Source organism: Lactuca serriola, chromosome 5 (genome assembly GCF_051521515.1).
Source record: "Lactuca serriola cultivar US96UC23 chromosome 5, Lser_US96UC23_V15, whole genome shotgun sequence".
Classification (NCBI taxonomy): Eukaryota; Viridiplantae; Streptophyta; class Magnoliopsida; order Asterales; family Asteraceae; genus Lactuca; species Lactuca serriola.
Window position 1 is genome coordinate 245,166,668 of NC_136412.1, and position 13,458 is coordinate 245,180,125.

Genomic DNA, 13,458 nt, shown 5'->3' on the forward strand with positions numbered 1-13,458 from the left:
CGGTGGCGAAGTTGATCCGAACATCTATGACATCCGCGGTGTAATTAGGAATCTTAAAGGAAACGACGACATGTGATTGTGCATCGAGGTTGTTAATCTCAAATGAGAAACGATGTCGATCAAATGGCGGAGGGAAGGGGCGTCCGTGAGATCTAGTCTAGCAACCGTTCAATTCTCACCTCCCTCAACCTAAAATCGTACTCTCTCTCTCTCTCTCTCTCTCTCTCTCTCTCTCTCTATATATATATATATATATATATATATTCAACATGTAATATGCATTAATTATATATATCACATCAATTGTAGTCCAATAAGCGAATTGACTTAGGTTTTTACATCAGATTGGTGTTAAAATTGTTAAACAATTGATTTTTATTCAAAGCACATTGAATAGGAATTAAATTATGCCTACTAAGTTATCGTTATAATGATATAATTTGTAATTTCTTCGGCGATGTTCTAGTATAATATGTTTAATAAAGCGGTGATGACATATGTAACTGAAGAAGTGAAGGATCCGTATCATCTTCTAGAAAATGAAGTTCTGCCTTTGGATTTGGCATCAAAAGTACAGCCTTTGTTGACAAAGATTGCAAATCTTGGGGGAAAGATATCTTTAGCATCTTCTGTACTAGAAGTGCTGCTTTCTCAGAAAAAGTAGCAACCTTAAGACTCCTACAACAGGTATGATTAATTTCTTGTTTGACAAATAAATAGGTTGAATCCTGCCTACTAATTTGAATTTCCATATCAGGTGTCCTAAGTGTACCAAACAATGAAAGTTAAGACTTTATCAAAAATGGTTCCTTTCTTAGACTTCTCAGTAGTATAGAGGATCTCTGTTGATGCTGTCAAGCATAATTTCATTGCTATGAAAGTTGACCACATGAAGGGTGCAATTATATTTAGTGACTTGGTGAGTCTAATTTGCATAATTTTTTTGATTCTTTCTATTTTTTTTAATTTATTTATACTTATATTCTCTACTTGTTTTTTTTTCTCAAGGGTTTTGAATCCGACACCCTGCAAGACCACTTGAGTGTTTTGGCTATAAATCTAAACAAATCAAGGTCCCTGATCTATCCTTCTCAATCCAAAGCATCAAAATTGTGTGCTTTGCTTCCAAGCTTGGCAGATATTGTTGATAAAGAGCACAAAAAGCTTCTTGCTCGCAAATCTATCATTGAATAACGCAAGGAAGAACAATAACACCACATTCTTGAAATGGCTGGTACCAATTCATTCATTTTCTAAACTTACACACACACACACACTGTGTTTCTAACCCTAAAGTTCTGTCACAAAGGAACGGGAAGAGGAGACAAAAAGAATAAAGCTACAGAAGAAAACCGAAGAAGTAGAACAAAAAAGACTTGCAACCGAGTTTAATGAACGGAAGCACCAACACATCCTTAGAGAAATTGAGGAACGGGAGCGTGAAGAAGCACAAGAATTGTTCAATGATGTTGGGAAACGTATCAAAAAGAAAGGAAAGAAGCCCATCATTGAAGGGGTAAGTAAAGTAAAAGAAAAGAAGAAAGATTGGTCCTTTTTTCATGCTGACGATTGTTGGTTGTTTCTCTTGATATTACATGAGAAGGTGACGGAGCAATCCTTGATGGAGTTGGTAATGCAGGAGCAAGTTAGAGAGAGGCAGGAAATGGAAAAGAGGATTCAAAAACTAATCAAGACCATGGATCATTTTGAAAGAGCCAAAAGGGAAGAGGCTGCACCTCTCATTGAAGCTGGTTTCCAAAGGTGTTTGGCTGAAGAGAAACTCTGGCATGAACATGAACAACAGGCAATCTACTTACTTTGTAACATAAAAAAGATGTAAATGCCCAAGTTTACTTGCTAATTTATTTTTTGCATGCATCTTGAGGTAGAACTGAGTAGAGAGCGTCATGAAGGAGAAGTATAGACTTTCTCGTGTTATGGAACATAACGTCTGTATTTTATTTTTTTTATTGTAATATGTATGTATTATCTTGTCATATTTTCTTATAAAATATTCATGTATGTGCACAGGCTAAAGGCAGAGTATGATAGAATGAGAGCTGAGAGAGAGGAAAGACTTGGCCAAATCCTCAAGGCACGAAAAATGGAAAAAACCAAAAAAGGAAAATGTTGTTTTATTAATTGAAGACTGAAAAAGAAAGGCTCAACTTAGCGGCCCACAAATGTGAGGAAGAAGAAGCCCGCAAACGTGAAGGTTACTTTTTACTTTTTCTTTTTGTAGATTATATTTTGCAATTTCGGCTCGTCCCTTCCTTTTCCAGTAAAATGACCAAAATTGGAAACATTCTGATTATCTTAGGGGCCAAAAAGAGCCCTTTTACTTTGGACAAGGACCATACTTGTTCCAAGAACCTCAAATAGGGACCAAATTTGCTTTTTGGGCCTAACATTGCAAAAATTGGCAATACTAAACAAATAAATGTTACAAAAACCACAAATACATTAAGAAGAGCGTCATTAAAGATTGAAATTGCAATAAAACTGTTTTAGGACCAAAATTGCAAAAAAAATATTATTTAGGTCCAAAAATGTAGTTTATGTAAAGTTGAAAAAATCAATATTTATTTTGTTGATCCACATACTTTGTTTGTTTGGGATTTACAGAGGTGAAAGGTGCAAGAAAGAGGAGGCTGAACGGAGGGCTAAGTTGTATAGGACTTGTTAAGTTAACAGGACGTAATAGTGGTAAGTTTTGTAAAACAAGATTAAATAAAAGTTATTGTTTGTGGTTTAAATTTTAAAATATTTGTGCAGGGTTTACTTTTATTGCAATGCATGCGACTCTTGCAAGCCCAGGTGTTGATTATTGTTTGATACCTGAGTGGCTGGGTCATCTTTCTATCTTGAAGGGCATGGTGGTCTTTTTGAATATATAGAGAAAAGAATAAAAGAAAACGAGCATATGGTAATTGTTGTAGCAGCAGCTGCAGGACAAGAATTTGTGGCTGAGAGCTTAAGAGCCACCAACAAGAAGGATGCCTACGAGAACAAACTTTTAGACGACATTAGCTTGTGATACCTAAGTTTTGTGATAGTTCGAAACTCTTTTTAATGAATGATAGAATATTATGTATCATATAACATTTTATGTTTAATTTGTAGCATTTTGATGTATTGGATATTATTATAGTTTCTATAGAAATACTACTTTTTGTTTTATATTAATTGTATTTTTATAAATTGATATAAACAGTCGAATTTAATAAAATAATGGTACAAAACAATTGCTATGGAATTTGCTATAGAAAAAATGCTACGAAATTGGCTACGGAACAATTTCTACGGAATTAGCTATGAAAAAATTGCTACAGAATTAACTATAGAACAATTGCTACGGAAAAATTATTATGGAAATTGCTATGGAAAAATTGTTATGAAATTGGCTATGGAAAAATCGCTACGGTATTAGCTACGGAAAAATCCTATGGAATATGCTACAGAATTTGCTATGGAAAAATGCTACTGAAATGCTATGGAAATCAAATTGCAATGAATAGATGTCGTAGAAACTATCATAGCAAAACTACTACGGAATTATAACTTCGTAGCTAAACAGTTTGCTACAAGAAATAATGATACAGAGTCTAATTGAAAGTTTACGTAGCAAATTTCGTAGTTATTTGACTTTAGCTATGGAATTTCATGTTTTTGCTATGAAATTTTTCGGTAGCTAAATCAAAATTTTCTTGTAGTGGATGAAAATGAAAAGGAAAAAAAAGCTGGTTTTAGAAAATGAAAGTGGAATGCTATGTTTGGGTAGAATATGAAAAAAAAAAAAAGATGAAAATGGTATACAAGGTTAGCTATTTAAAAAAAGAAAAAAAAAATCTACAATGCTATGTTTGGGTAGATTTTCAAAAAAGATGAAAATGAAACTATGTAACAAGCTAGTTCCAGAATACTAGGGTTGGGTAGAATGTAGAACTTGATGAAAATGATGTGTTATATGATCGTAGATTTAAAAAAATAAAAGTTCAATTCTCTGTTTGTGTAGATTTAAAAAAAATGTTGAAAATGTAATGGTAACTCAATAATTTAAAATAAATAAATAAATAAAGTCCGATGTTATGTTTGAGTATGAGTTGAAAAATATGAAAAATACAATCCTATATTAATGTAGCTTTCAAAAATTGAATGTATAACATTTTGTTTAAATGGATTTGGTAAAAGATGAAAATGCAATAGTACATCAAAGTAGTTTTTAAAAGTGAAAGTAGAATACTATGTTTGGGTAAACTTTGAAAACAATTGAAAATGTAATGGTATAAAATGTTAGTTTTTATAAAAATGATAGTTGGGTGTTATAGCACATTAAAGTAGTTTTTAGAAAATGAATGTGGATTACTATGTTTGGGTAGACTTTGAAACAAATGAAAATGAAATGGTATAAAATCTTAGTTTTATAAAAGTGATAGTATGGTATTATGTTTGGGCAGTAATTAAAAAACAAATGAAAATGCAATGATATATAAGAGTAGTTTTTTAAAAAATGAAAGGAAAAGTACAATGTTATTTTTGGGTAAAAAAAAAATGAAAATGCAATGGTATATAAGGGTAGTTTATAAAAGAAATGAAGTTAGAATGCTATTATTGGGTAGAATTGGGAAAAAAAAATATGAAAATTGAATGGCAAATAGGCTTGGTTCTTTAAAAATAACAATAGAATGCTATGTTTTGGAAGAATTTGAAAAAAGATGAAAATGTAATGATATATACGGTTAGTTTTAAAAAAATGAAAGTAGAATGCTATGTTTGGTTTAATTTTGAAAAAGTTCAAAATGCAATTAGGAATTGTTAGAATTAATCAAGCCCATTTAATCTTATGTACATATACAAATATTACATAAATAAACAATATATAATCTATCTAAATGTTTCAACAATCAATAATAATCAAATCTATCAATCATCATCTATCTCATTAAATTTAATCAAGAATTACTCACCCTGTTTATGGCCTATTTTCAATGAAATTCAAAACTTGGGACTTTCTTGATCAACCTCTTCTCTTGATTTCCTATTTAAAATCAATTCATACAAAACATTGATTAAGTCATTTACATGACTTAACTCACATAAATCATCTCTCTTTTATGTAATCATATCATCATCTCAATTTTTACATAATCCATAGATATATCAAATATTCAATACTATTAGAAAGTTCATTTTATCAATTATGAACATTAAATACATCATATTTTACCACTTAATGGCTCAATCCATTAACTAATATTATCCACCTATGAGCTCTTAATCTCATGGATTAAGTTTCCATCTCAACTACCACTTTTCAAATAGAATGTTCATAATCAGTAGAATAAGTTGTAATCAAGCTATATAACATCAATTACTAACTAAATTTAATCATACAACTTCAAACCCTTCACTTAGCTAGGGTTTCATCATAGTCCTCATAATGTTGCCCTAAATAAAAAATTGATATGTTAGATGGAAGTAATTCATACCTTAATCCAACCAATTGAAGCTTTAATCAGAAAATTGTATCTTTTTTATCGGGATTCAGTTACCACGTCGTGGTAAATTTGCCACGTCGTGGTGTGTCTTATATGACAGTTTTCTTTTGCGACGACTTTTAGCCCGTCATTAAAATAAATGGTAATGTACTTTCCTCCACGACGTGGTTAGTTCCTGCACGTCATGGTATTTTCAAAGTACGTTGCCGTCACTATTCATTTTATGTAACTAGAATCACCGTTGCAAGACCACATTGTGGTCTCCTCTTTGCCACATCGTGGTGTGGCCAAAAATGTGTTTTTGCTATAAATTTATTCACAAAGCTATCATCACTTGTACCCTTACTCTATAAAACTTATTTTAACTAAGAAAACACACAACATTTCTACTATAATCATACTCATACATCACATTATAAAATTTCAAAAACAGGTAATATATACATAATGAGTCACTATACTACCTAATAAATGCCACATTGGCTGGACCGATTTCCTCAATCACCAAGTATTACAGAATGAGTCACTATACTACCTAATAAATTTTACATTTGCTTGACCGATTTCTTCATTCACCAAGTAATCTCAAAAAAAAAAAAAAAAATTAGAAAACATACATGCTAATATAAAGTTTAATATAAAACATTACAAATCTCTTTAAACCAAGACTCCCAAGTAAGGATAAGATTTGAGTTGAACATGTCAAGTACTACCCAACAATATCCGCAGCAGTAGTTTATGTTGAGCCACAATGAGCATGATCACTCACTCATTGCATAGCTTCTAATTACATGTACACAGTGTAGTGTATGTTCCCAAGCCTGTTTGATGGTGTATATCCTTGAACAAATCCACATACGAATAAGAAGTAGAATTGACAATTTGTTCATATATACCTTTGCTATGTAAGCTCCCTTGCTACAAACTGAATCAAAACAGATTTGTGGATTTGGAGGAGACAAGAGACAAATGTTTCTGCTTTACTTAAAGAGAATACCTCAAATCAGTAATAACCACTTGGAGGGAATTCAAATACACACCAAGTTCATGTTTCAATCAAAACTATAGTATATTAGAAAGAGGGAGGAAAAAAAATACTATATGCTACTGTAACACTACAAGCCAGTACTAGAGCCTATCCACTTGGTAAGTCCAAAAGTAATGGCCATAGCCATCCACCCTCCAACCAGAATCCTAAAACAAGGCTTCACCACCGGACTCCTCCCTAGAAAAGCTCCAATCCACCCAAAAACAACAAGCCCCAAGCTCACTGTGGCTACCACCACCCCCAGCCTAACTTTATGGTCCATTATGAAAGCAGCAGCCAGTAAGGGCATGATGGCCCCCAACATGAATGCAAGGGCCGATGCTGCAGCTGCCTGAATGGGATTCGGGAGTGCTTCCTTCTCACTTTCCTCCTCATTTACTGAAATTCTCTTATCTCTTTTCATCTGAGCCACCTCTATATCTCGTTGGGAGCTCACTGAAACAAATTCACCTATTGCCATACTGCATGCACCTGCAACTAAGCCAGCAAAGCCTGTAAGGATCATGGCTCTCACATCTTCTTTCACAGCTCCAACACCCATCATCAGAGACGCAACAGAGACTAAACCATCAGTGGCTCCCAAAACAGCAGCACGCAGCCACTGTCCCCTTTGTGAGTAATCACAGTCTTCTTCTACAGACATTTCGCCATGTTTCTGCTCAGATTTGTCCTCAGGCTCAGGAACTGTTATGTGAAGATCGTTTTGTGCAGACATGGTGGAAGAACGAAAAAGAATTTATTATCACAAAGAAGGAAGAATTATAACCAGAACAATACACAACTTATTTGTGGTAGAGTCCCTCTATCGTATATATAGCATTTGTGTATGTGTGTATGTATGAGTATACATGCATTATGTCAATAAGGATCAATGTGTTGGTGGTGAATAAAGTTAAAGTCAGTGCATAGCCAACAAGGCTGATAGTGATATGAAACTAAAAGGTGTGTTGATATAGGTGCTGCAAGGTTATTGCATAATCTTATAAGGACCATGAAACTACAAACGATAAAAAGGTTTTAATACCTCTTCCTGTTACAAGCTTTCAGATTTAATTGTTTTCTTTAAGGTCATACCCATGAAAGAATTATAGAAGCAAAATATAACCAAGACAATTACAATATTCACTCTGTTTTACTACTTTTCTACTTTTCTACTTTTCGACTTTTTGAAGGAAACGTACTACCTTAATTAGGGATTGTGGGACATTGACATCAGAGTTACCACCCAGAAATTAATAAAACTATCGCCATTAGCTTGAGTGGCTGACTATATCTATTCCAGTTAACGGTTTTGCCCCTATCTAATTTCTGTTTTGTGTTGATAGTATTATGTTTATGTAAATTTCTATTTATTAACATCCTAGATACAGTCCAATTTCAACAATTCATGCATACAATTAAGAAATGAATATAAAGCTTTGATTATAATAAAGGAAAGAGTGTGCAGTCCATGGCTAAAGTTAGAGCAATCAATCTTTTAAAAAGAAAAAAGAAACAAAAGCTTGTGGAATCCCCACATCTACCACAATCCGTTCAATATAAAAATGGAGCAATATCTCAAAACATTATGAAACTGAAACGCAATGCCCAGTCCATAAGTGGTGGTAAGATGAATAGAAGGAGTATAGAATTCACATCACCCACAACATAGAGAAGTGTATTTGACAGGGAGAAGGATAACCGGTGTTAAGTTGTGGAAACTGATTTGCCCTTTTGACGACCCTATAACAGCTAGTTCCTATATCAGATTCACCTTCAATTTTGTTATGGGCTAATTTTTTTTGTGGAGTTTTTTAGTTAGCATTATTCATTGTTTTAGGTCAACCAACTAGTATTTATATCCCTTGAATTCATATTTGTAAGCCATTGGGCAATATCATCTCTCTCTCTCTCTCTCTCTCTCTCTCTCTCTCTCTCTCTCTCTCTCTCTCTCTCTCTCTCTCTCTCCATAGACGATCACTCTGATAGTGTGAATCACGTAAATTAGTTGTGAGCATTTGGATCGGACCGGACCGAACAGACCAGTTTCGGAGAATATTGTAGACCGTGGACCGGATCGGATGATACTTATTAGGCCCAGATCCGAGTTTTCCGGTTATTGGACTCGTTTGGACCAGTACAACTTTACATGCATACGAAAAAACTTGTTAAAACGCGTTTTTGGGTTTGATATAACTCATTAAATCGAATATGTTGCTGGGTTTGATACATTACAAGTCGTTAAAATGAATACTTTTTTGGGTGTTATACGGTACAACTCGTAAAAATGAGTACATTTCCGTTTTTTGTACCATTTGGACCGCTCAAACTTTGATTGTTTATTCTTTATACTATGTGTTTGAAGGATTGTAACTAATTGAATATATATAACACCAAAAGCAACAAAATTATAGTCTAAAATCATCTATAAATTTTAATTAAATTACACGTAAAAAAAAACGTATGTCAGTTTGACTAAAAACAAATAAAGTATGTTTGTTTAAAGAATTTAACAAAATACAAAAGTTTAAATCTTTTTCTGAAAAATTAAAATATTTCAGCTTTGATATCTCATCTTTGAAGGATTGTAACTCATCGAATATAACACCAAAAACAACAACTATAAAATTATTTACAAACTCTAAATTATACGTTGGAAAAAACTTCATGTCAATCTGACTTAAAATGAATAAGATATGTTTGTTTAAAGAATTTCACATAATACAATTTTTTTTAAATAAGCCGGTCTAAAACAGGTTTTTACCCGGAACCGGCCGGACCGGGTAAAAAAACCGAAATGGCTTTGCTCAAATCCAAGGACCGAGAACCGGCGCAGGGGTCCAAAAACGGTCCGGTCCGGTCCGGTCCACACGTCCAAATGCTCACCCCTAACATAATTGATTGTGTTCTAAATTTTCGTTTTGCATTATTTTATTTATGTGTGAAATCGTTTATCTTGTTTAACGAAGTGTTTAAACCCTAACTAGCAGGACCTTTAGTAACATTTCAAAGGTAAGTGGCAACTACTCATATGACAGTTATGACATGACAGATGTTGCAAAATTAGTCTTTGGTCATTGTTCTGAAAAACCTCAAATAAGTTATACCTTTTAACTGTCATGAAAAAAAAACATGGTGGCATAACTTTTAGCACGAAGACTTAAAGAAGCCCATCCAACAACCTCCATGACATTAATAGCAACCAACAGCATTTCATCGTACTCTCTCATGATATAGACTCGCCCTATATGTTGGAAACCATATTACACCCAATATCTAATGATATAGAATAGACTAGAAATGCAAACAGTCCACACGTGTTTTTTCAGGATGCCCATCCTACAACACTTTCTTGAATAACGTGGTTGAAAAACTATTGCTGGATCTATAGATGCTAATAGGATCGCACTACAAGAAATATACTCTTTAGCGGCGACACTATTAGCGGCGACAAGGGGCTTTACCGGCGACTTTATCTAAAGTCGCCGGTAGAGCCCCTTGTCGCCGCTAATAGTGTCGCCGCTAAAGGGTTGTCACCCGAATCCGCACTTTCCCCCTCTATTGCATTTCAACCGTTCGATGAGATATCCAATCCAACGGGTGGGGTGCCTTATCCTGTCTAACCTAATACCGGCGACACAGATGTCGCAGCTAAAGGTTAAAAAAAGTCGCCGCTAATAGTCTGCTAAAAATGACGCGGTACCCTTCCCTCCAGTTTGTCGCCGCTATTACTTATTGTCGCCGGTAATGCCCCTGGCGTCGCCGCTAAAGGTGTCGCCGCTATTGCCTGTCGCAGATAAAAAAAAAAAACGCACGCAGATAACCTCCCTTCTTCATTTTCCTTTCTGTTTGCTTCCAATTTCCTTCACCATCTCACCGATTTCCTCTTCAATCTGCTTCTTCCAAGCAAATTTCTCCCCACATTGTTCCAAGCAAGTGTCTCTAGGTGTGGTTAAAGCTTTGGGATCAATTTCTACCTCCATTTCTTGAAGAAAGGTAAGTTTTTTTTGATGATTTCATTTTTATTTTGTATGAATTTCGATTTGTAGCTTTATGTAGTGATTGAATGATAATAAATTGTTCATATTCTTGTTTTTGGTGGTGTTGTTTTGGATTAGAAGCAAGTTATTCAATTTTTTGTTTGTGGTTATTTAATTGCAATTAGTTGTATAGCTTCAAGTTGTATTTATATGTGAAATTATGTGAAAATTGTCATATGTGAAAATTAGATTGTATATTCCGTATTTGTTTGAATATATATGAATTTGGTATATATATTCCAATGTATGTGTGTTTGATGTATATGTGGTATATTAGTAGAAATTATATGTATTTGTTATAAGTAGAATGTTATTGTGTGTATGTGAATGTATGTATGTTTGTTGTAAATGTGATATATGATTGTGAAACTTTTGTATTTGGTATAAATAGGATGTTATTATGTATATATGTGAAATTATGTGTATTTGGTTTAAGTAGGATGTTATTTTGTGGTGGTTATTTGCTAAAAAGTTTGGTAATTTGGTTTTTGTCCCAAGTGCAAAATATAGCAATGTACTTTGGTTTTCTATCTTACTTTAAAAATAACAATGTATTTTGATAGTTTTTGTTTATGTTTGACGATCTAACTTATAAGTTTATATATATTGTTATTAATTATGTAGTTGGAAAATCTTCGTGCAATGCTCGCCGACCCGGCATGTAGGGATGAGCTTTATTCGTTTTTTCAATTCCAAAATAATCAAGGAAACGATGGGAACGGCGATGAGGGTATGTAAGAATGAGTTTTATTTGCATATGTTGTCTCGTTTTGCTACTTGGTAGATTGTAAAAATTTTGTTGTTTTGCTACTCGGATATTATGACTTTTGATATTTAATTGTATTTTGGATGTTTGTTTGTAATTTGCATTGACACTATTATGTTTGATATTTAATAGGATGTTTGTTTTGTAATTAGCGTCGACACTATTGGTTTTGATATTTAATCGAATATTGTTATTACCAGCGACACTTTTACCTGCGATATTATCACCGGCAACGAAAATCATTATTTAAAAAAAAATTACCGGCGACGCTTTTACCGGCGACAGAGCTCATTACTGGCAACACTTTTGCCGGCGACCCTTTTACCGGCGTCATATGTCATTCCCGGCGACAACATTATTAACGGCGACAAACTGATCAATAGCGACGAGGCAGTAGCGGCGACTCACTACCGGCGACGCGTCGCCGCTATTATCAGTACCGGCGACTTTTGGGACATTTACCGGCAACTTTTGTCGCCGGTAATGGCCTTTTTCCATGTAGTGGGAGGTGTTTTTTTTTTTTTTTTTTTTTTTTTTTTTTTTTTTCTTGACAACTAAACTCTTTTGCTTGTCCCCACATCTATCCCTGGCAGTTTATGTGCTCGTTTGAACCACGTACCAATTACTGGATTAGTGCTCACGACGTTGGTATATGGGCAACATTTACTGAAAGTTAACACTCAGAGACATACCTTAGGAATGTAAACAAAACCATAATCATGTTTATATTATACCCTTTTTCATCCTAAATATATATATACTAAAGCAAGTAAAACATATAATAACTCGATCCATACAGATGGAAACTTTTCTCATTTCCTGCAATAGTGGTCTCTCTTTTCATCTGAGCCACATCTACATCTTGTTGGGAGTAGACTGAAAAAAACTCACCTATCACCATCCTGCATGCACCTGCAACTAAGCCTGTAGAAGTAATCATGGCTCTAACATCTTGTTTAACAGCTCCAACACCCATCATTAAAGATGCAACAGAGACTTTGCCATGTTCTTGTTCAGATTTGTCATTAGAAACTGGAATGCATAGATCATTTTGCACAGCCATGGTGGTGAAGGAAGGAAAGAGAATATGCAATACTATATTATGACTAATGGTAACTACTCAAACACGAATCAAGATGAATTACTTGTGGATATAGAGCCCTTCATATAGGACATATTTATAGTGTGTTTTTGTGTTTTCCACCTTATATTATATATTAGAAGCCATGGTGACAAGCTTACCAATGCGAGCACATCTTTTTTCTTGAAAATAATCCACTGCAATTAAAATATATATGTTTGTGTACGAAATATCATAGTTTGATGTTTATGTTCGGTTTTCAAAAAAAGAAAAAAGTGTGCAGTGTGCACCCCAGAACGAAAGTTGAAGTAATCATCTCATGAAAAATACATTAAAGCTTGTGGAATATACACACTAAATATAAAAATGAAACAGTATCTCAAAAAAATTAAACTGAAATGGAGTGTGCAGTCCATAACTGGTAGAAAGATGAATTTAAAAAATGGAAGGAGTGTGGAATCCACGCCACCCACAACATAAAGATGATTTGGAAATATCTGTCTGATGATTACTCATATAATTATGCAATGTAAACAATAATAATCTACACATATTGACTTGTACCCTCTAGTCTAACCCAATTACAAGAGTATCTATAGAATCAGATCTCTAAAATATTTATGTTATGTATTTCGTAACTAGGTAAAGCCTCAATATATATACAAACCACATCCCATAATAGAAAAATTAAGATAAAATAACCTAAAACTTAACTTGATCCTAGTTCAAAATCTTCCATGGATTTCATTAATATTGTCACTAGCTATGGATAAAGAGTGCTTACTTTTTAGTACATCATATAGTATGCATGATTATGTGTATTAGTTATGATCAATGTGTAGGGGTTGAACAAAGTTAAAATAGTAACACCGGTAATTATTTTTAAATAAACCATTCCAAGGATTTGATTGAATAGTATCAGCAGATATGGTCTCAACTCACACAAGCTTAACTATGAAGTCTAATTAAAATATGTTTGTGTACAAAGATCATAGTTTTAAGTATATGGTACTCGGATTAGAATACAGTTTGACTTTTGTACAAAA

General features: G+C 33.7%; 1 protein-coding gene and 2 pseudogenes across 2 annotated transcripts; 1 reads left to right on the forward strand and 2 right to left on the reverse strand.

Annotated features, from left to right (window-relative positions):
- Window positions 1-322: 322 nt before the first annotated feature.
- LOC145051526 (eukaryotic translation initiation factor 3 subunit A pseudogene) lies at window positions 323-1,212 on the forward strand (annotated as a pseudogene). The gene is made up of 3 exons (XR_013683677.1): window positions 323-687; window positions 758-919; window positions 1,009-1,212. The product of XR_013683677.1 is annotated as a eukaryotic translation initiation factor 3 subunit A pseudogene (transcript).
- A 5,336-nt stretch (window positions 1,213-6,548) lies between these two features.
- LOC145053898 (vacuolar iron transporter homolog 4 pseudogene) lies at window positions 6,549-7,341 on the reverse strand (annotated as a pseudogene).
- A 4,320-nt stretch (window positions 7,342-11,661) lies between these two features.
- On the reverse strand, window positions 11,662-12,394 carry LOC145050333 (vacuolar iron transporter homolog 1-like). The gene is made up of 2 exons (XM_078998602.1): window positions 12,139-12,394; window positions 11,662-11,819 (listed from the first exon to the last, which is right to left on the reverse strand). The coding sequence occupies exons 1-2, from the start codon at window positions 12,392-12,394 to the stop codon at window positions 11,662-11,664; spliced, it is 414 nt and encodes a 137-aa protein (XP_078854728.1).
- Between the last annotated feature and the right edge of the window lie 1,064 nt (window positions 12,395-13,458).

Coding starts and splice junctions, on each gene's coding strand:
- LOC145050333 (XM_078998602.1), bottom strand. CDS start 12,394: ATGGCTGTGCAAAATGATCTATGCATTCCAGTTTCTAATGACAAATCT. Junction 11,820..12,138: donor TATTGCAGGAAATGAGAAAA/GTTTCCATCTGT, acceptor ACATGGAAAAAG/GCCATTACCGGCGACAAAAG.